Source organism: Prionailurus viverrinus, chromosome A3 (genome assembly GCF_022837055.1).
Source record: "Prionailurus viverrinus isolate Anna chromosome A3, UM_Priviv_1.0, whole genome shotgun sequence".
NCBI classification, from domain to species: Eukaryota; Metazoa; Chordata; class Mammalia; order Carnivora; family Felidae; genus Prionailurus; species Prionailurus viverrinus.
In genome coordinates, this window is record NC_062563.1 from 43,802,288 (window position 1) to 43,824,728 (window position 22,441).

Here is a 22,441-nt window from a genome sequence, read left to right on the forward strand (position 1 = left end):
AAAGAGGTAAGAGGTGCCTGGGTGGCTCAGTTGGTTAAGTGTCCAACTTCAGCTCAGGTCATAATCTCACAATTCATGAGTTCGAGCCCCACATCAGGCTCTCTGCTGTCTGTGCACAGCCCACTTTAGATCTTCTGTCTCCCTCTCTCTCTGTCCGACCTCTGCTCGCTCGCTTGCATTCTCTCTCTCTCTCTCTCTCTCTCTCTCTCTCTCTTTCAAAAATAAATATTAAAAAGAAAAAGAAAGAAAAGGAAGAGGTGTGACTGATGGCTGTGACATTTGTGGGAGAACTGTGTAGGTGGGGGTGTTCTGTCTGCACCTCTTTGCTTACTCCTACTTACACTACCCAGCTCCCCTCTGCAACTCATCATTCTTGATGTAAGACTTTCTTATGGGAAACAAGTTCTAGGTGGTGGTGGGAATGTCAAGAGTGTCAAGGAAAACTATTGTTTTGGTGTTTCAACGATGGTTTTGGTTGGTTTGTTTTGGTGCAGACCATAGCCCAGTGGCGTAAAGCTGGGTACCAGGACATGCCTGAGTATGAAAACTTCAAGCACCTTCTGCAGGCACCACTGGATGATGCTCAAGAGATTCTGCAGGCCCGCTTTCCAATGCCACGTTACATTAACACGGAGCACGGAGGCAGCCAGGTGAGTGAGTTGAATTCCAGCTCTCATGGTTGGTTTCCTGATGTATTTTCATGGCTATAAATCCAGTGGTGTAACTAATATTTTATGTGGTGACATAAATTGACATTCAGCGAAACTTCCAAATATGACTTCTTAAATGAGTGGCAAAAACACATTAACATAAAAGTAGAGGGTTGCCAAAATAAAACACATATCTCATGTTTTAAGAACCCTAATAAATGGGGAGTCATTGGCTTACATTAAAGAAATCGGTTCCTATGTAGTAGAAAAATGCTAATTTAACAAAAGAAATGTTGTAAACACTTTTTTTTTTTTTTTTTACTATTACACTAATAGTAATGCCATTGTAATCTTTAAATGTCTTGCTTTTTTAAAGGCCCGATTCCTTTTGTCCAAAGTGAACCCATCTCAGACACACAATAACCTGTACGCTTGGGGACAGGTAAGAAATTGTCAGGTATCTAGGGGAGGAGGCCAGGCTCTTTTTGAAAACCTTGTTTCCAAATGGATCTCTTTGGCCTTAGAGACAGAATTCACTCAGGTATTTTGCTGGGGGGTGGGGGTGGGGTGGAAACTTTGAATACCGTAGCTGGGGTGGGAGGGGACACTGGTGTGGATCTCCTGCAGTACACAGCATAATATGACAGATTCGGCCAGAGGACAGAACTCTGTAGCATGACCTGCATTTGGCTGTCCTCATAGACGCAACAACATCGCCCTCAGCCTTCTCCCCCCTCCTCCCTCTCCCAAGGGTGCAGGGCAAAAACATCTACTCCTGCTCCCCACTGGTTCTGCCTCCTCCCTTGTCAGCCTCTGATTCCTTCTTTATCTAATTATTCCCAACATTTGTGTCTCTCTCAAGTCTTTTCTTTCACTCTGTTTTCTTAGGCTTTTTAAAGTTAAACTTTCTTTTGAGATAATTGTGAATTTAATTGTAAATTTACAAGCAGTTGTAAGAAATAATGTGGACAGATTCCCTGTGCTCTTTACCTTGTGTCCCGCAGTGGGAACATCTTGTACAACCATAATGCAGTATCATGGCCGGGATACTGATGTAGATGTGGTCCACATACACACTTCCATCAGCATAGAGATCTCTAATTTGGCTTTTTATATTCACTCTCACTTCCCTCGCCTCCACCTGGCTACTGCTGCTGGTTTCTCCACCTCTGTGATTTTGTCATCAAGAAGGTTATGTATGTGAAATCACATGTTACATAACCTTTGGGGACTGGCTTTTTCCCTTCAGCGTGATTATCTAAAGATTCATCCAGGTTGTTGCATGTGTCAATAATTTGTTCCTTTTTACTTGCCAAGTGGTATTCCCAGATGTACTGGGGTAGAGATGTACTGTAGTTGCTTAATCATTCACCCGTTGAAGGACATCTGGGTTCACAGTTGCTGGCCGTTAGGAATAAAGCTGCTGTAAATATTCACGTACGGGTTTCTTATGAACACAAATCTTCCTTTCTCTGAGATAAATGCCCCGGAGTACATTTGTTCCGTTGTACGGTAGTCATGTGGTTAGTCTAAGAAGCTGTGGTATTATTTTCTGGAGCGACTGCTTCCTTCTGCGTCCTCACTAGCAATGGGTGAGTGATCCAGTTTCTGTGCATCCTTGTCAACATTTGGTATTGTCATCATTTTGATTTTAGTTATTCCAATAGGTGTATAGTGGTATAACATTGTGGTTTTCAATTACATTTTCTCAGGGTGCTTGGGTGGCTCAGTTGGTTGGGCGTCAGACTTCGACTCAGGTCATGATCTCATGGTTTATGAGTTCAAGCCCCACATCTAGTTGGCTACTGTTAGTGCACAGCCCACCTCAGATCCTCTGTCTCTCTCTCTCGCTCTCGCTCAGATAAACATTTAAGTGAATAAAATAAATTACATTTTCTTGATGGCTAATGATGCTGAGCATCTTCTCATGTACTTTTCCACTTACCTATTTTCTTCAATGAAATCTTTCTTTTATCTATCTTATAATTGGATTATTTGGCTTTTTTGTTGTTGAGTTTTAAGTTCTTTATGTGCTCTACGTGCTAGCCTTTTGTTGAATATGTGGTTTGTAAATATTTTCTCTCACTTGTTGCTATATCCTTTTCACAGGGTCTTTTGCAGAGCAAAAGTGGTTTTTAGGAAGTTCACTTTTATCAATGTTTCCTTTTATGGATTGTGTTTTTGGTGCCAAGTCTGAGAACTCTTTGCCTAGCCCTAGATCCCAAAGATGTCCCGTGTTTGTTTGCCTGACTTTACATTTACCTTTCAGTCTGTGATCCATTTGAATAAATTTTTTTTATTAAAAAGAATTTTTTTTTAACGTGTATTTATTTTTGAGACAGAGAGAGACAGAGCATGAACAGGGGAGGGTCAGAGAGAGAGGGAGACACAGAATCTGAAGCAGGCTCCAGGCTCCGAGCTGTCAGCACAGAGCCCAATGCGTGGCTTGAACTCACAGACTGTGAGATCGTGACCTGAGCCAAAGTCAGACGCTTAACCGACTGAGCCACCCAAGTGCCCCAATTTTTGAGTTAATTTTTATATACGATGTGAGGCTTAGTTTTATTTTTTGCATACGGATGTCTGATTGCTCCAGCAGCATCTGTCAGAAAGGCTGTCTTTCATTGAATTACTTTTGCATCTTTGTCAAAGGTTAGTTAGTCATGTATGAGTCCATTTCTGGGTTTTCTTCTCTGTTGTGTTGATCTGTGTTTCCATCTGTCTACCAATACAACAGTCTTGATTACTGTAACTGTACAGGTTGTCTTAAAGTCAGGTAGACTGGTTTCTCCCACTTCTTTTTCAAAATTGTCTTAACTATTCTGGTTCCTTCGATTTTACATAAACATTTGAGAATAATCTTGTTTATGTCTTTAAAAACTCTTGCTGGGATTTTGATAAGAATTACATCAATCCAGGGGCGCCTGGGTGACTCAGTCAGTTGAGTGTCTGACTTTAGCTCTGGTCATGATCTCATGGTTTGTGAGTTTGAACCCCACATTGGGCTCGCTACTGTCAGTGCAGAGCCTGCTTCAGAGCCTCTGTCTCCCTCTCTCTCTGCCCCTCCACCACTCGCACACTCTATGAAAAAAAAATTTTTTTTTTTAAAGAATTACATCAATTCTCTATATCAATTTGGGGAGAATTGACATCTTTACTATGTTGAGCCTTTCCAGTTCATGAATTCAGTATATCTCTTCATTCTGTTTTGATTTCTTACTCTTTCTTTAAGGTTCAATGTTTTCACTTTTTTTTTTTTTGAGTGATTGTGAATGGTATTATAGTTTTGATTTCAGTGTCCCAGTGCTCATTGCTAATATATAGAAATACTGCTGATTTTTGTATTTTTATCTTATATCCTGTGACTTTCCTGAGTTACTTACTACTTCTGGTAATTTTTTCATAGATTGTTGGGATTTTCAACATAAATAATCATGTCATCTACAAATAAGAACAATTTATTTCTTCCTTTCCAATTGAATACCTTTATTTCCTTTTCATGTCGTGTTTTTCTGTTTCAATTCATTGATTTTTGTTGTAATCTTTATTTTCTTCTGCTTGCTTTAAGATTATTTAGAAGTGTTGCTTAGTTGAGGCGCCTGGGTGGGTCAGTTGGTTGAGCATCTGACTCTTGATTTTGGCTCAGGTCATGATCTCACGGTTTGTGCGTTCAAGCCCTGTGTTGGGCTCCACACTGACAGCGCAGAGCCTACTTGCGATTCTTGCTCCCCCTCTCTCTTTGTCCCTCCCCTACTTGCTCGTGCTTTTTCTCTCTCTCAAAATAAATGAACTTAAAAAAAAAAAATGAGTATCACCCTAAATTAAAAAAAAAGTGTTGCTTAGTTTACAAGTATTTGGAGATTATCTTATTATTTGTAGGTTATTGATTTTTATTTTGATTACATTGTTGTTAGAGTATATACTTTGTATGGTTTCAGTTCTTTTTTTTTTTTTTTTTTTTTGAGGTTATTTATTTATTCTGAGAGAGAGAGAGAGCACAAGCAGTGGAGGAGCAGAGAGAAAGGGAGAGAGAATCCCAAGTATGCTCTGCACTGTCAGCATGGAGCCCAACCTGGGGCTCGATCTCATGAATCATGAGATCATGACTTGAGCTGAAATTGAGTTGGACGCTTAACTGACTGAGCCACCCAGCTGCCCCTGAAGTTTGTTTTATGTCCCAAGCTGTAGTCTATCTTGGCATATATTTCATGGTCACTTGAATGTGTATTCTGCTGTTGTTGGATAGAGTGTACTATAAATGTCTCTTAGACATCCTCTCCTTCCTTTCTCTCTGGGACTCCAGAGATACATTTAGTTGATGTTGTTGAGTTCTTACATATCCCTGCTGATTATCTGTCTAGTTGTTTTGTCAGTTTTTGAGAGAGGGTGTTAAAGTTTCCAACTCTAATTGTGAGTTTATCTGTTTCTCTTTTGAGTTCTGTCAGTTTTCATTCACATGTTTTGTAGCTCTGTTGTTTGTTGCATAGACATTTAGGATTGCTTTGTTTTGGTGGGTTGATTTATTTCATTATATAATGTTTCCCTCTGTCTCTGGTCATTTGTTTGCAGTGATGTCTATCTGACATTAATAAAGCTCGTTCTTTCTTTCCTTTCTTTCCTGTTATTTTTCATGCAAAAAAAAAAATATTTGTGGGGGCGTCTGGGTGCCTCAGTTCGTTGAGTGTCTGACTTTGGCTCAGGTCAGGATCTCACAGTTCGTGGGTTCAAGCCCTGCGTCAGGCTCTGTGCTGACAACTCAGAGCCTGGAGCCTGCTTCAGATTCTGTGTCTCCCTCTCCCTCTGCGTCTCCCCTGCTCATGTTCTGTCTCTCTTCTCTCAAAAATAAATAAATAAACATTTAAAAAAATTTAAAAAAGATATTTGCCTGTTATATGTCTTACCATTCTTTAACTTTCAACCTATTTCTTTATTATATTTGAAGTGAATTTCTTGTAAACAGCACATAGTTGGATCGTGGTTTTTAATCTACTCTTAAACTCTTACAATTGGTGCATTTGGACCATTTATATTTAATGTAATTAATGATACGTTAGAGCTCAAGTCTGTCATTTTATTTTTTGTTTTCTCTGCTTTTCATTTCTCTGTTTTTCCTGCCTTCCTGTGGATTACTTGAACATTTTTTAGAATTCCATTTTTATTTTTTTTTTTTAATTTTTGTTTTAGAGCGAACACTAGCAGGGGAGTGGGGCAAAGTGAGACAGAAAGAGAATGTTAAGCAGGCTTCATGTTCAGCACGGAGCCCAATGTGGGGTTGGTCCCACGACCTTGGGATCATAACCTGAGTCGAAATCAAGAGTCAGATGCTTAACCAACTGAGCCACCATGCACTCCTAGAATTTCATTTTAATTCATTTATAATGTTTTTGAATGTATCTTTTTGTGTAGCCTTTTTTAGTGGTCACTCCTGGTTGTTGATAGTAGAGCATTGTATTACATTATACATACATAGATTATCACAGTTTACTGATGGCTTTTTGACCAAAGTGATGTAGTTATTCCCATTTATATTTCTTTACCACCTTTTATAATATAATGGTGTTAAATATTTTTTTCTACATGCAGCAATGTTACAGTTTTTCTTCAACCATCAAACATAATTTATATATCTCAAGAGCAGATGCAAATCCAGTTATATTTATCCATAATTTTGCTTACTGTGTTCTTTATTCCTTCTTGATACTCCCAGATTCCTTCTTTTATCATTACCATTTTAGGTAGAGATCTTCCTTTAGCCATTTTTCTTTTTCTTTTTTTTGAGAATGAGAATTGTAAAGCAGCCTCCACACTCCGCATGGAGCCCAACAGGGAGCTTGATCCCATGATAACTTGGGACCATGACCCAAGCTGAAATCAAGAGTCGTACACTCAACCGACTGAGTCACCCAGGTACCCCCCTTTAGCCATTCTTTTAGGTCTGATGGTGATAGATTCTTAATTTTTTTTCATTTGGGAATCTTGATTTCCCCCTCATTCATGAAGGATATTTTCTCTAGATAAAGAATTTTGGTGGCTGTCCTTTTCTTTAGGCAGCTGAAAAAATATTTTGTGACTTCTCTTGGTCTCTCTGGTTTCTGATGAGAAATTTATTGTCATTCTCATTGTTTTTCCCCTATCGGTAAGATATCTTTCTCTGCCTGCTTTCAAGATTGTTTCTTTGTTAACACTAGTTTTCAAAAGTTTAAGTACCATGTGCTTGGTGTGGATTTCTTTGGATTTAACCTGTTTAGACTTTGCTCTGCTTCTTGATTCTGTATATTTATCGGTCCTGCCAAAATTGGTTAGTTATCAGTTATTATTTCTTTGAATAATTTTTCAGCCCATCCTCTTCTTCCTTTCTCTCTGGGACTCCAGTGACATGCATGTCAGGTGTTTTGTAGTTCCACACACCCCTGGGGCCCTGTACATTTTTTTCCCACTATTTTCTATCTGCTTTTCAGTTGCATTATTTCCACTATTTTATCTTCCAGTTTGCTGATTATTTTCTCTGTTCCTTCTCTGCTATTGAGCTGAGACACTGAACTTATTTCTGTATTTTCCAGTTCTAAAATTTTCCTTTGATTCTCATTTATGTCTACGTCTTTCCTGAGACTTTCTTTGCTGAGGCTTTCTACTTTTTCATTTGTTTCAAGTGTGCTCGTAATTGCTCATTGAAGCACTTCTGTCATGGCTGCTTTGAAGTCTTTGTCAAATAATTCTAACACTGTAGGCAGCTTGGTGGCTTGGTGTTAATACCTGCTGACTGTTTTTCATTCACTTGAAGCAAACCAGGTTTTCCATTGGCCTCTTAACACGTGGGTGAGGGACAGTTCCTTGTTACTGCTAGGTGGAGATGGGCATTCCAGCTCCCCACCTAGTCTCCATATTAGTGCTGGGTGGTAATGAAAAGTCCTGACTCTCCACTAGGCCGCCTCTGATTCCCAGTGCAGGGGGCTGGAGGACATCTCATTACTGCCAGGCAGGGGTGGGAGTGCAGGCTCCCTGAATGGTCTCTCCTGATAACCATGGCAGTAGGGAGACGTCGCCCTGGCCATTGGGGATGAAATTCCCAGTGTTGTCCTTGGCCTTCTCTGCCAGCATCCTGGTGGGGGTGTTGGGGTCCCTTGTTGCTGTCTTGTGAGGGTGGCAGTCTAAGGTGCCCACTCAGCTGTTGCTGGTGTGGGTTGGGACACAGTTTCTTCTGTCACCTTTGGAGTGCAGCAGTTATTATCTAACATTTTTTGGTGTTGCTGGGCTGTGCTGTTCCTTTAGCTAGAGAAAGTTGGCTTTTTCTGATGTTCTTGTCTGTGTGCAGTGATTGTTTGCCAGCCTCTTCGGCTCCAGGTCTGAGATATGAGGCAAAAAGGAAACCCAAGGAACTCACCACTGTGTTGTTCCTTCGGCCTTAGGGACCTTGGTTTGTCTGCTCTCTTCTGTCCACCTTTTAGAGTCTTCTTATGTTTGTTTTATATAAAATGTCTGGGGTTTTTATTTGTACTTAGTGGAAGGAATAGGGAAAAGCACATCTACTCCTTCCCAGAAGAAATCTTCTTATAAAATTTTAATTATGCTTATATTTTCCTAATTATACTGGTAGTATCATTTTGGAAAATTTGAATATGTTAAAGAAAAGATTAAGAAAGAAAATTAATACCTATATTGCCACTGTGTAGAGTTAAGTATTTCCAGCTTCTTTGTAGATAATATAAAATGTGTATATCATGTATATTTTTACTTATTTTTTACAAGTTTGGGATCTTACTGGAAGTCAAGGTTTCTATTCAGTTCTTTTCCCCAAGCATGACATAAATCACAAGCAGTTTCGGATAATACAGATATCCATCTCTTGTTCAGTGGATGCACTGACCCACTGATTTGTAAATACACCCTCCTCAAGCTTCTGTCGTAAGCAGGCCACGAAAGAGCCTCAGGCTAGGTGCTGTCAGCATGATGGGGAACATGAGACACGGCGTGCTCATGCCTGATGGGGAGCCAGACTCTGGACAGGTCATCAGAACTGTGGAGAGGATTAAAGTAGAAGGGCATATGCCTAGAAAAGTCCGGAGTGGCAGGGATGGCCTGAACTCAGGGGGTCAGAGAAGGGTTTAGTGAGGAAATTATGCTTCAGTTGAAAGACTGGTTAATGAGGCAGAGGGACTACTCAGAGCAGAGGGGGGAAACACTGTGAATGTTCTGAGGTGGAAAGGTCCTTAATAATTGATGAATTCTAACCAGCTTTTGAGATACCTGCCAATAAATGTTTACCATTAAATTTCAGGAAACAGGAGCACCCATCCTAACTGACGATGTTAGCCTGCAGGTGTTCATGGATCATTTGAAGAAGCTGGCTGTGTCCACTGCTTGTTAAACTGGAGATGTGAACGGAACATTGTCACATTGTGTTCACAATTGCTTATTATGGCTCAAAAACATTCCTTTCACTTTCCTTGTGAGTTTTAATAAATAATCAAAGGAAGCATTGTATGTAACTCTTTAGATTATAATTTATTTGTATTCCTTATTTGTGCCCCTTTTCTTGCAACATGAAATTGTAAGGTCATAAGTGTTTTGGTACTTGTAGATGTTTATATGCTTTTTGTATCCTAACTTCACACTTATGTAAAATCAGAGATACTGTATTTTGGCAACTTACTTAGATGAAAATCATAATGATCAGAAAGGAAATAAATATAGATAAAGAAAGCACTGGCTAAAATAATGCTAATACAAATTTGATTTCCTGAGGTCTGTGTGTGTGTGTTTTAAGTGACTCCCCCAAGAGATATTTCCTGAACTTATCCTCACATTTTCTGTCTAAATGTTAATAGACCAAAGGAAACCTTGAAATATGTGAAACTTTGTCAAGGCAGAGTTGTCTGGAGTGCACTGTCCCTAACTCACATGCAAACAGCCCAGCCCAAGTAGCCCTAAAGAGTGGCTGTTGGGGGGGGTGGGGGGGGTGGGCGGGGCACGCGCCTGGGTGGCTCAAATCGGTTAAGCGCCCGGCTTTGGTTCAGGTCATGATCTCACGGCTTGTGGGTGAGCCCCACGTTGGGCTCTGCTGACAGCTCAGAGCCTAGAGCCTGCTTCGGATTCTGTGTCTTTTTCTCTCTGCCCCCCCCCCCCCCCCGCTCATCCTCTCTCTCTCTCTCTCTCTCTCTCTCTCTCTCTCTCTCAAAAATAAATAAACATTTAAAAAAATTTTTTTTAAAGAGTGACTGAGGGGCATAAATAGCTATAACAAAATGACAGCCATTTATCTTGGGCATCAAGTAAAATAACTTTAACATTAGCACTGCTTTTTTTTTTTAATTTGTTTTTCAACGTTTTTTATTTATTTTTGGGACAGAGAGAGACAGAGCATGAACGGGGGAGGGGCAGAGAGAGAGGGAGACACAGAATTGGAAACAGGCTCCAGGCTCCGAGCCATCAGCCCAGAGCCTGACGCGGGGCTCGAACTCACGGACCGCGAGATCGTGACCTGGCTGAAGTCGGACGCTTAACCGACTGCGCCACCTAGGCGCCCCAGCACTGCTTTTTAATCAAAGTAATATATGCATGGTTTTAAAAAAAGAGACAAAACTTATCCTAAAGAGCTTTATAACAAATAATAGTTCCCTCCACTCCCTGAGCCTAAACCTACTGTGCCGAGATGACTGGTTTTAACCTTTCCTTCAAGACTTTTGTTGCTGTATCAGTTTTAGCCAACCAGTGTCACTCAATTCCCATTTTCCAGAATGAGGAAAGTAAGACCTTTCTCTTGACCGTCCAGTTTTGATCAGCTACACCTTTATTTTTCTATCTATCAAGGTTGGTAAAATTTACATTCTGACTTATAACCTAGTTCTGTCTTTTGTCTGAAAGTTCATTCTGAAAGTTGGAAACTAATAAATATCATTTACACAGTTGTGATCATGTAAACATTGTCCGTGTTCGGTCAGGCAATATTACATCTGTCTCCAGGGGTTTGCTGCCCCAGTCCTTCTACCACTTGAAGGAAAATATGTCCAGTGACAGAATTAGTCACTGTGCTCACATTCTAGCACGCCCCGGGTTGGTGTGCTTCCTTTTCACATCATGACTTCTTGTTACTTTCCCTAGAGTTCCTAATTTCTTGTTTTGATTGAAGATTTTGTTTTCTATTTATTCAGAAATTCAAATCTCTTCTACTGAATGGAGTCCATTGTTCTTTAAAGGTCATTGATCTCCCCTTTAATCACCTGCCAATTGCTACGACAATAGTAATCCAGGAATTTCTTTTGTCTGGACTCCTGGATTAGTTCTACTCTTTATCCCATAAGTCATTTGCTATCTTAAATGGCTTCTATAAAAAGTTACATGGGAGATAATTGACTGAATCTATTCTGTCTTCATACTTGATAGCTTTGCTGAGTATAAAATTCTAGGCCCCAAATCATTTTCCTCTCAGAACTTTGGACCTATTTTTTCATTCATTCAACAAATAATTGTTCAGTATTTGATATGTATGGAGTGTCTTACAGGCACTGGGAATGTAGCCAATAAAACAAAATTTTCTGCTTTTGTGAAGCTTATGTTCTAGTTAGGGAAGACCAATAATAAAAAAAATGGAAGTAAATTATATAACTTATTAGAAGGTACTGAGTGCTATGTAGAAAAGCAAAGCTGGAAACTCCTTTTAATTGACTGTTGGACCATCTGGATTGATTCTTCTCTGTATTTCGAATTTGTATTACTACCTTTTGCCTTTGGTGTGTGTTCTCAGAGTGTTTCCTATCCTAAGCTGTTTAACACATTTTATTTTATTTCATTTCATTTTTTAAAGTTTATTTAAGTAATCTCTACATCCAATGTGGGGCTTGAAGCCACGACCCCGAGATCAAGAATCGAATGCTCTTCCAGCTGACCCAGCCAGGCTCCCTAGCACTTACATTTTAAATGCCAAGGGCTTGGGGCGCCTGGGTGGCTCAGTCGGTTGAACGTCTGTCTGACTTCAGCTCAGGTCATGATCTCTTGGTCCGTGAGTTTGAGCCCCGTGTCGGGCTCTGTGCTAACCGCTCAGAGCCTGGAGGCTGTTTTGGATGCTGTGTCTCCCTCTCTCTCTGACCCTCCCCCATTCATGCTCTGTCTCTCTCTGTCTCAAAAATAAATAAACGTTAAAAAAATTTTTTTTAAATAAATAAATGCCAAGGGCTTTTATTTTATGTATCTTTTCCATAGAATATTTTTCTTACTTTTTGGAAATAATTTTTAATTGAGACACATCAAATAGAAGAGTACAGAAAACTGCATATACAGATTTAAGTTGAAACTGTTCCACCTGGTCCTTTCCATTTCAAATTAACAGAAGGTAGAATGTGGTAGACCCACCTTGCTCTGGTGTTCTCTTCAGTGACAGTGAGTTCAGGTGCTGAGGTGAGGTGGCACCATTGGGTGACAACATCAAAGACGTGGCCCTGCAGGTGCCACCTCTGGGTACTGGTGGCTGTTTCCAGAGAGAACATGGAGGTGGGGGGTAGTATTGTGTGGAAAGCAGCCATCCTGAGTGGGGAAGCATGGAGCCTAGTGTGGCTAATGAGGACTCTGAAATTCCTCTCCAAGGCAAGGAAAGCCTCTGACATTTTAAGCAGGGGAAAGGATCAGTTAGGGTTTTTTGTTTTTTTTTTTAAACACTAGAGAGTGGCAGGATGGATGGGAGGAAGCTGGAATCTAGGTGAGGCCTGAACAGAGGCAGGTGCTCAGACAGACGTGACAGATAGGATATTAGGCAAGAGTCTGAATTCAGGTTTCTGGCTTGGGTGATCATGTCAATCATTCTCTGAATTACACAAAAGGAAGGAAAGAGTTCTTTTCCTCTTTCTTTCCTAGCATTGATAAATTCAGTCCTGGACATTTAAAGGAGCTTTTGAGATATAATAATGTCCAGCAGGTTGGAAGTAATTAATAGAAATTTGCCTTCAGGAGAATTTGGAGCAGATTTCTATCGTTAACAAATAACATGAGTAAAGTTGCTCAGGATGAGAAGAGAAACGAGTTTGGAACAGAATATCAGTGTTTTTGTTTTGTTTTTAACTTGATTGAGGTATAACTTACATACAATGAACTGCACCCATTTAAAGTATACAGTTCAATGAGTTTTGACAGGGGTACACTCGTGAAACCTCCACCACCAGATGGAACATCTCCATCACCCCCAAAGTTTTCCTTAGTAGGCAACTACTGGTCAGCTTTGTCCCACTGTAGATTAGTTTGCTTCTAGAATTTTGTCTGGTTTTGTGTCTAGCTTCTTTCACTTAGCATAACCCATTTGACACTCACCACATAGCTGCATGTGTCAGTAGTTCCTTTTTATTGCCGAGTGGTATACCACATTTCATTTAGCCATTCACTAGTTGATATCGATTTGGGTTGTTTCCTTGTTTTGGCTCTTATGAATAAAGCTCTGTGAACATCCGTGTACATGTCTATGTGGATATGTTTTCATTTCTTTTGGATAAATAGGAATGGAAGATCTGAGTCATATGGTAGGTGTATGTTCAACTTTTTAAGAAACTGCCAGTATTGTAAAGAGGTTGTGACATTTTATGTTCCCACCAGTAAGAGGTCTGATAGCTCCAAATCCTTCACATACCTACTAAAAGGCAACAAATTTTAACAAACTCTTAACAAAAGATACACAAATGGCCAAGACGCTCAGGGACATCATTAATCATCACAGAAATGCAAATTAAAACCACAAGACACCATCACACACCTATTAGAATGACTAGAATTTACATCTTACGTGTAAGGATTTTTAGTAGGGTTGTCTTTTTGTAATCGAGTTGTAAGTTGTCCTTATGTATTCTGGATACAAGTCCTTGGTCAAATATAGGTATCTGAATAATTAATTTTGTGGTTTGTTTCATTTTCTTAACTGTGACTTTTGAAAAGCAAAAGCTTTAATTTTGAAAACATCCAATTTACCAATATTTGAGGTTTTTTTTTGTTTTAAGTTTAATTACCTCTTTTGAGAGAGAGCAGGACGGGCAGAGAGAGACAGAGAGAGACAGAGAGAGACAGAGAGACAGCATCCCAAGCAGGCTCTGCACTGTCAATGCAGAGCCCAGAGCCGGGCTCGAACTCACAAATCGAGATGGTGACCTGACAGGAAACCAAGAATCCCACACTTAACAGACTGAGCCACCCAGGTGCCTCTACCAATATTTGGTTTTATGGATCATGTGTTCTGTATTATACAAAATCTTTACCTATCCCAAGGTGGCAAATGTTCTCCTGTCTTCTGGGTTTGTAGTTTTAGCTTTTACATTTAAGCCTATGGTCCATTTAGAGTTAATTTTTTGTGTATGGCAAAGCAATTTCTGAAGGGTGGAAGATCTTCGAAGGATACCAAGATACTAAAGAAGATTATGTTTTTGAAGCCGTGAAAGAAGCAGGTGGGGCCAGTGGTGTCAAATGCTTTAGAAGGCAAATTTGATTATGGCTGAAAAGTAGTTACTGTATATGGCAATTTACTGAACGCCCACTCTGTGCCAAGCACATCGCTTTTGCTCTCAAGTTGTTTGGTCTGTTGGAGTGGGGGTAGATTATGCTTTGAAGAAATGTATGGGTAAGAGAAAAGTTGAAGGTGGACATAGTGGAAGATGTTTTGTTTTTGAGATGTGGGTAGTGTAATTGATGGGAAAGACCCTGAAAAGGCTGTAGAGAATAGGACCCAGGTCTTGAGTTCAAGCCCCACGTTGGGCGTGGAGCCTACTTAAAAAAAAAAAAAAAAAAAGAATTGGACCCAGAGCCCAGTGGAGGGATTAGCTTTGACAAGGAGGGACCCAAGGCTCACCCAGATTGGGTTCCAGAAAGGAAAATGGAGAAGAGTTGGGTTGGAAGACAGGTATTCCCGCATATCTGAGAGCTGGAGGAGTGAAATTAATCTAAACAATTACCATCTGAATCCTGCGTAACGCAGGTGTTACAATTTTCCACGCGAGAAGTTTGCTCCGAGAAATTGTCATTTGGTCCCCATCACGTGGTATGCGAGGCAGTGGGTGCATAACACAGCACAGAAGCTGCTTAGACCCCACAACTCAGAATCCAATCCCCGGCGTGACTCTCGGGACTACACGCTCCAGGATGCATCGGGGCCAACGCAAGAAGCGGCCTCCCAGAGTCGACTCTGGATTGGAGGCGGTGGCGGGGGCTGTGACGCGCCGACTGGAAGGCCCGCCTCCGCTCCGAGCTTCCCAAGATCAAAGTCTTCTCCGAGTACCGCCATGCGTCCGGACCAGGCCACGTCCTGGTACCGGCGGATGTCCGCGGTCTACGCGCTGGGCGCCTGGACCCTGCTAGGCTCCTTGATTTTTTTAGGCCGGAAAAAGAGCAAAGTACCAGGTATGGTTCTCCGGCAGCCTTCGGTGAGGCGTCCCCAGGGGGTTATATAAGCGGTTTAGCTGTGCCGCAAGCACCGGGTTTATTCTGCAAAACCAGTGGGAACGATTGCTTAGAGCCATTCGTTATAATGGAATCTACCCGGAACTACTTTTTAAGTCCTCCTGCCTACGTCTTGTTGATGGAGGCCGTTTTTACACTTAGAATTTGAAGAATCTATTTAAGGCCCCAGAGGGAATGTCAAAGACCCTGGACGGTGACTTAAAGAGGTGATGCCTCGGTTACATTAGCCCCCGTTGTAGTTGGCGAGCAAACACTTCAGCACCCCCGCCAGCCGAGTACTAAAACCTTCCCAGTTACTGGGCGGAAAAGGAAATCCCTGAGCCTTCAGAAATATGCTGGAAATCTAAATCTGTAAGACTTTCTGGTTGCCTGGGGCTGAAGGGAAGGGGGGGCGGGGCTTGCCAAACGGAATGGGGTTTCTTTTTGTGAATGAAAGCCATTTAGTGGTACATTTCAAAGGAGTTAATTGTACGATATGTTAAGTATATCTGGATAAAGCTGTTAGGTGATAACTGCTGAAGATTACATTGGTGATGACGATTATCAGTGGCCTGAGAATACTAGTGTCCAGTATTGAGCATTTGAAAACATTGCAGTGTCTGTAGTGCTCATGTCATATTTATTTTTTCCTTTTACAGAAAGGAAATACAGTGTCAGAAATCTGATGGGGGTGGGGGTAGTTCTCACCTCAGTTTATTTGATTTCTGAGGCTTGACTAATAATTTTAAGGACGGATTGCTGTCTTAAAAGTTCATCATTCAGGTGTTCCATTTTTTTGAAAGGCAATGAAGTAGAGCAAAAGGATGTCGCAAGAAATGAAATGCTCGAGCCGCCGAAAGGGTTTTACGTGGAAACAATTGTCACATATAAAGAAGATTTTGTTCCAGTCACTGACAGGATCCTCAACTTTTGGAAATCATGGACTGGTGGCCCTGGACCAGAATCCTGATTAACTGCTGAAAGCTGAAAACCGGGACTGGGTTCAGCATATACATTTGATGGATGCCTTAATTTCCAGTTTTATGTTTGTGAAAAGTGTATCCATTTAATTTAAATTTTGCTGTGAAATATAATCACTAGTAATATGCAATAAATATTTCCTTGAAGAAAAGTAAACTCGCATATATGAGGTGTCCCTCAATACATGAATGAAAGGTTGAAGTGAAATTTCACATTGAGCTTCCATAAGCTCAGTTTTCTGAAACTAGTTCATGTAACTTTGTATTTCTTTCATGTTGCTGGAAGACATGGCTTTAGGGGTCCCTTTAAGGTTATATTCAGCAAGTCCCCACCTACGTTTAGGGATTTATAGAAACACTTTGGGTACTATTGAGTACTTGGTAAGTGTGTTATAAATTAGATTTTAGGGGCACCTGGGTCGTTCAGTCAGTTAAACATCTGACTCTTGATTTCGGCTCAGGTCATGATCTCGCGGTTCTTGAGATTGTTCCCCGCATCAGGCTCTGCTGACAGTGCGAAGCCTGCTTGGGATTCTCTCTCCTTCTCTCTATGCCCCTCCCCTGCCTCTCAAAATAAATGAATAAATAAACTTAAGAAAATTAAAAATAAATCTGTTTTGTGCAGTGATACTTAACTGATAGCATCACATGCCTGGGCCCTAGCTGCAAAGGAGGCTGGGAAAGTGAATTTCTGGCTTCTGTACTAGGGATTCATGGACTTTTAAGGGAGGAAGTTCAGGGCACTTGGGTGGCTCAGTCACTTAAGCATCCAACTCTTGGTATGGACTCAGATCATGATCTTGCGGTCGTGAGATTGAGCCTCACGTTGGGCTCTGCCCTGAGCTCTCAGCCTAGAGCTTGCTTCGGATTCTCTGTCTCTCTGCCCCTTCCCCACTTATGTGCTATCGCTCTCTCTCTCGCTTGCTCTCTCTCTCATAATAAATAAACATTTAAAGAAATATTTTTTACAGGGGGAAGTTCTCCAGATATGCAAAGGATGTTCAAAAAATTCTGGGCAAGTAGATACCATGACAAATGTCCACTCCAGGCAGTAAGCCAGACTTTTTTTTTAAATGTTTATTTATTTTTGAGAGAGACAGAGTGTGAGCAGGGGAGGGGCAGAAAGAGAGGGAGACACAGAACCCGAAGCAAGCTCCAGGCTCTGAGCTGTTAGCACAGAGCCTGACATGGGGCCCAAACCCAGGAACTGCAAGATCATGACCTGAAGTCGGATGCTTAACCAACTGAGCCAGCCAGGTGCCCCAGACTTTTATTGGGAAGTACCAAAATGCCAGCATTTGTATATAGATCATTTTCCCCAGAGAATTTCCTCTAGTTTCCTACCTGCAGGTAGACACCTGGCTGTAGGAATTCTGGGAGCTGGATGGGGGAGGCTTAGGGTATTTGGTTAGAATATATATTTCCATGTAGTCCAGTGCTCTGTCCTCTGGCTGCTACCATGAGTATCCCCAAGCAGAAACCCCAACTCTCCTGAATAAAGGGCAGGGATATTACTGGCTCTGAAGTGGTGGTGGGCACCTCGGGGTCCAGCTGCTTATACAGACCCTTCTGTTTTCAGCCCTCCCTCTCCACCTCTACCTCCAGTGTTCTGCTGCCCCCAGTTACTGAGATCTTTCCAGTTTCTGTGAGGCTAAATATCTGGCTTCTTATCAGTGTTGTCTTTGCAGGTCCTGGCAAAGATTCTTTGCTTGATAAAACTTAAGTTGGGCTCCTGAAACTTCTCCAAGGCCCCTCTGCATTTCCTTGTTAAATCCTGCTCTAGCAAGAACCCTGCTAAGTCATTTTAACTAGAACTCTCCACACTTAATACCTGATCACCTTGATATCTGATCAGGTTCCTCATCCTCCACCATCCGTCTGGTGATGCCTGAACAGCCTAGCCTGTCTTCAGCAAGGATCCCGTTAGGTCAGCTTAACCAACCAGAACCTCCTTGTTGCTGATGTTTCCTTCTGGTAATTTCCTATCCACTGACTCCCACTCTGCTCCTTGACTGGAAATTCCCAATTGCCCATGCTGTATTCAGAGTTGAGCCCCCTCTCTCTCCCTGCCCTGAATAAAGTCTGCCTTACTGTATTTTAACAAGGGTAATTGAATATTCTTTTCTTTAACAGTGCTAAGGATTCTGGTTCTTCCCCTCCATTATGTGGCTCCTAGTTTCATCAAAGTGGAAGTTTGTGCTTACCCATGAGAAGATTTTTAGTGTCAGCTCTACTCAAAAAATTTAAAAGCTTTCATAGATAGATGATAGATATATCTGCTTACATTTTCTTCTTGTTTAAAACACTTCAACCCCAACTGCTTGTGCTAAGACCATGTTCTTCCTCCACAACACTTCTTTTTTACATTTTTTATGTCTTTATTTTATTTTGAGAGACAGAGTGTGAATGGGGGGGGAGGGGCAGAAAGAGAGGGAGACAGAATCCGAAGCAGGCACCAGGCTCTGCGCTGTCAGCACAGAGCCCGACGCAGGGCTTGAACTCAGACTGTGAGATCATGACCTGAGCCGAAGTCGGGCGCTTAACAGACTGAGCCACCCAGGCACCCCACAACACTTCTAACCAACTAGTAAAACAGAACAAATTGTGGCTCCAAACAGCTTGGAACCACAGTGATTCCTACAGTTTAGCCAAATTGTGGCCTAAATAGACCTTTGTGGACTAATATAACAACTAAATATAATTTATAATGTTTCTCTGGGAAGAAGTTTTAAGAATTCCAAACATCCATGTTGCAAATGCAACTTAAATGTACGTTCAGAAGTTGGGAACTGCCTGTTGGAGAAAAGTTTGCAGGTTTGGAAACCAGCTTCCTTAAATTCAGAGGTCTGGCAGTATTGACTGAGTAACTTTTCTTTTTTTAAAAGATAGGCTTTATAGAAAGTGGGGGTTGCTTTTTGCTGCTAGTAACCGTGGCCTGACCACAGCAGCTTACATTCATAAGGGTTTGTTCTCATAGGAGCATCCAGCAGTAGGCTGTCCAGGGCTGGTAGAAGGGATTCATGGAGTCATCTGGGGCCCAGGATCCTTCTGTCCTTCTGATTCTCCATTCATAGAAAGTGGTTTCCATCCTCTCATTCACAGGATGGCTGCTGAAGACTCCACACTCCTGGACAGGAGGGAATGGAGCGCTGCAAAGGGACATGGTAGCTGCCTGCCGTCTCTTACCTGAGCATTCCTTGAGTCCCACCTGACAACTTCCGCTTACATCTCATTGGCCACCCTGAGCTGATGGGAGTTGGTGCACTTGTGTAACTGGGCATATTGCTCTTCTGTTGCTAAGGTAGACAGGGAGAACAGATTTGGGGTGGCAACTTGGCAATCTGCCTTGGAGTCCCCGAGGAGGCCTTTCATCTGTGTCCCTTATAAGCGTGTAACCTAGTTGTGCAGAAGAGTCGAGAGAGCAGTCCTACACGGCTATCCTTAAAGAGAACGGCCAGCCAGGTAGGTCCTCGGCTGGCATCCAGGAGCTTGGATTTCCTCCGAGTTTCTACCATTCTCTAACTGATAAGACTGGCTCCCTGTTGCTAAACTGTGCAAACAATGTGGTTCTTTGCGGAATACCTTCCTTTCCATTTGAGAATCTGGGAATTTGGTGCATGCTAGACAGAAGTGTGGTGTCTAAATGGGGTGTCTCTTGATCGGATGGGTGCCCCCAAATGTGGGACGACGATCAGGTGGAAGTCGGTGATGCTCGAGGTGAAAGAGTTCACCTGAGGCTGAACAAAGGGGATAGAAGTTAACTGAATACACCGCCAGGGAGTGGCGGGCTGGATAGCAGAGGAGAGGCTGTCTGCAACGAGGCAGTGGGTTAGAGCTGTTTTTAAAGGGAGAAGAAGAGGAGATACGGCAGTGTATGGAATTCTCCCTTTTCTGGTAACTGCCTACTTGTAAGTAGTCCACTGGTCATTTAGGGTCTGTGGATATTTTGAGGTGGGTCACCTGAAGGGCCTGTCTGTATTCAGCCAGGTGGTCGCTGTGGGCCCTTTCCAAATTCCATTGCTCAAGCCTGTTTTCCTAAAAGCAGCCTCTACAAGAAGGTACCTACATCAACAGTCCCCAGTCAAAACTGTGGGCACGGAGTCTCTAACGAGCTTCCTGGTAAACACTTTGGAAATGTCACATGATGCCAGAGGAATCCAGCACCGGAAAACTGTACCGGAAGAAGAGTCTGGAAGCCTGGGCCTGGTTCCCTCTGGACTTTGCCCCATGTGCCTTTTTCCTTTGCAGATTTTGCTTTGTATCTTTTCACTGTAAGTCGTCATAGCCATGAGTATGACTATCTGCTGAGTCCTGGGAGTCCTGTTAGGGAATCACCAAACCTGGGGGTGGTCCTGGGGACCCTGCGCACACTACCCATGCAAAGTCCATCTAGATACGGAAGGATGGCTATTCTAAAGTTGAGGATTGTCAAAATACACTTTTCAAGGGGCACCTGGCTGGCTTATACAGTAGACCCCACAACTCTTGATTTTGGGGTTGTGAGTTCAAGCCCTACATTGGGCTTAGAGATTACTTAAAAATAAAATCATATATATATGTGTGTGTGTGTGTGTGTACATATATATATATATACATATACTTTTCAAAAAGTTAAAAACATGAATCTAATATAAAACCAGATGAGCAAATATCAAAGACTTGTTCAACTACTCAATGAAAAAAACAGTAGGATGATAAAGCTAGTTCAAGGAGCATAGGGGAACAGGGATAATTTAGGCATTGGAGAAAAATGTTAGAATAAGGTTTCTGGTTAATATTCTACAGGGTGGTAAATACCTATATTTAGGGGTTTTGTTTGTTTGTTTCCTAGACAGGAATCACTTTTATCCTCATTGGTCAAAAATCTACAAGTTGATGTGTAACCTTTTAATCATAGGTAAATGATGGGTCAAACAAAGGTACATTCCCCTAGATAATTAAGGAACTTTTGAGTGGGCCTGTAAAAAATCTTTGAGTGGAACCTAATTCCAATTGTGTGTCAAGGGGGGAGGTTCCCCACACCAAAGCAATTCTTGGACACTAGCTGTGGGTCCTACAGTTCAACTCCACTCTGACACTACCCAGAGAGAGCATCAGATCCCACAGATCAAGGGCTCCATCCTGCAAGACTGTCGCTTCTCCCCCAGATGCCAGTCACAGCCCAAGTCCTTCTCACCTGTGCTTCTGCCTGTGGCAGTACACTTCCAACTCTCTCTTTGGACTTCAGACACCAGTCTCAAGTCCAGGTTGTTACCTATATTTTGACCACCGGCTATATATAGATCAGAGAGTCCCATGACCCCCTCCTTGGGTTCCATTAATGTGCTAGAGCAGCTCACAGAAACTCAGGGAAACATTTTACTGACTCGGTGAGTGGCTTAGTATGAAGGGAAGTAACTCAGGGAATGTACATTTATTCCAATCAACCATCTAATGTTTTAAATTTTTTTTTTAACGTTTATTTATTTTTGAGACAGAGAGAGACAGAGCATGAATGGGGGAGGGGCAGAGAGAGAGGGAGACACAGAATCGGAAGCAGGCTCCAGGCTCTGAGCCATCAGCCCAGAGCCCGACGCGGGGCTCGAACTCACGGACCACGAGATCGTGACCTGAGCTGAAGTCGGACGCTTAACCGACTGAGCCACCCAGGCGCCCCAACCATCTAATGTTTTAGATGGAAGCACAGGGCCAGGTGTGGGGAAAGGGAGCAGAGCTTCCATGTTCTCTCCGAGCACATGTCTCTCCAATATCCATGCATTTACCAATGTGGAAGCTTTCCAAACCCCATCCTTTTAGGGTTTTATGGAGGCTTCATTACATAGGCATGACTGATTAAATCCTGGGCCATTGTCAATGGAACCATATCTCCAGCCCCTTTACTCTCCCCAGAGGTTGGGGGTGAGACTAAAAGTTCTAAGCCTGTAATCACATGATTGGATCTCCTGACAACCAGGCCTCATCTTTAGGTGGAGTCCAAAAATCACCTCATTAATGTAACAAAAGACACATTTATCACTGTCATCACTTAGGAAATTCCAAGGATTTTAGGAGCTCTGTACCAGGAATAAAAGAGGACCAAATATATATTTCTTATTATAAATTACAATATCACAGATTATTAAACACATTAAAAGCACTTGCTAGGGGCACCTGTGTGGCTCAGTCGAGTGACTTCGGCTCAGGTCATGATCTCACCGTTCATGAGTTGGAACCCTGCGTTGGGCTCTCTGCTGACAGCTCAGAGCCTGGAGCCCACTTTGGAATCTCTGTCTCCCTCTCTCTCTGCTCCTTCCCTGCTCGCACTCTGTCTCCTTCTCTCTTGAAAATAAATAAACATTTAAAAAAAATTTAAAAAGTACTTGCTACCTTCTTTTTGCCTGATACTCCAAGTTTAGGATAATTTTTCTTTAC

The 22,441-nt window shown here is 42.0% G+C and overlaps 2 protein-coding genes across 3 annotated transcripts in view; both read left to right on the forward strand.

Moving 5' to 3' along the window:
* The window catches only part of SEC23B (SEC23 homolog B, COPII coat complex component), a 46,311-nt gene extending 36,920 nt beyond the window's left edge, over positions 1-9,391 (forward strand). For both annotated transcript variants that reach the window (XM_047851286.1, XM_047851287.1), the window contains exons 18-20: positions 495-650; positions 1,027-1,092; positions 8,926-9,391. In XM_047851286.1, the coding sequence (XP_047707242.1) occupies positions 495-650; positions 1,027-1,092; positions 8,926-9,015 (312 nt within the window). In that variant the 3' untranslated portion in view covers positions 9,016-9,391. The remainder of the gene's footprint in view (positions 1-494; positions 651-1,026; positions 1,093-8,925) is intronic.
* Positions 9,392-14,842: 5,451 nt separating this feature from the next.
* Positions 14,843-16,187, forward strand: SMIM26 (small integral membrane protein 26). The gene is made up of 2 exons (XM_047853285.1): positions 14,843-15,011; positions 15,854-16,187. The coding sequence occupies exons 1-2, from the start codon at positions 14,894-14,896 to the stop codon at positions 16,018-16,020; spliced, it is 285 nt and encodes a 94-aa protein (XP_047709241.1). The 5' UTR covers positions 14,843-14,893; the 3' UTR covers positions 16,021-16,187.
* Positions 16,188-22,441: the final 6,254 nt, after the last annotated feature.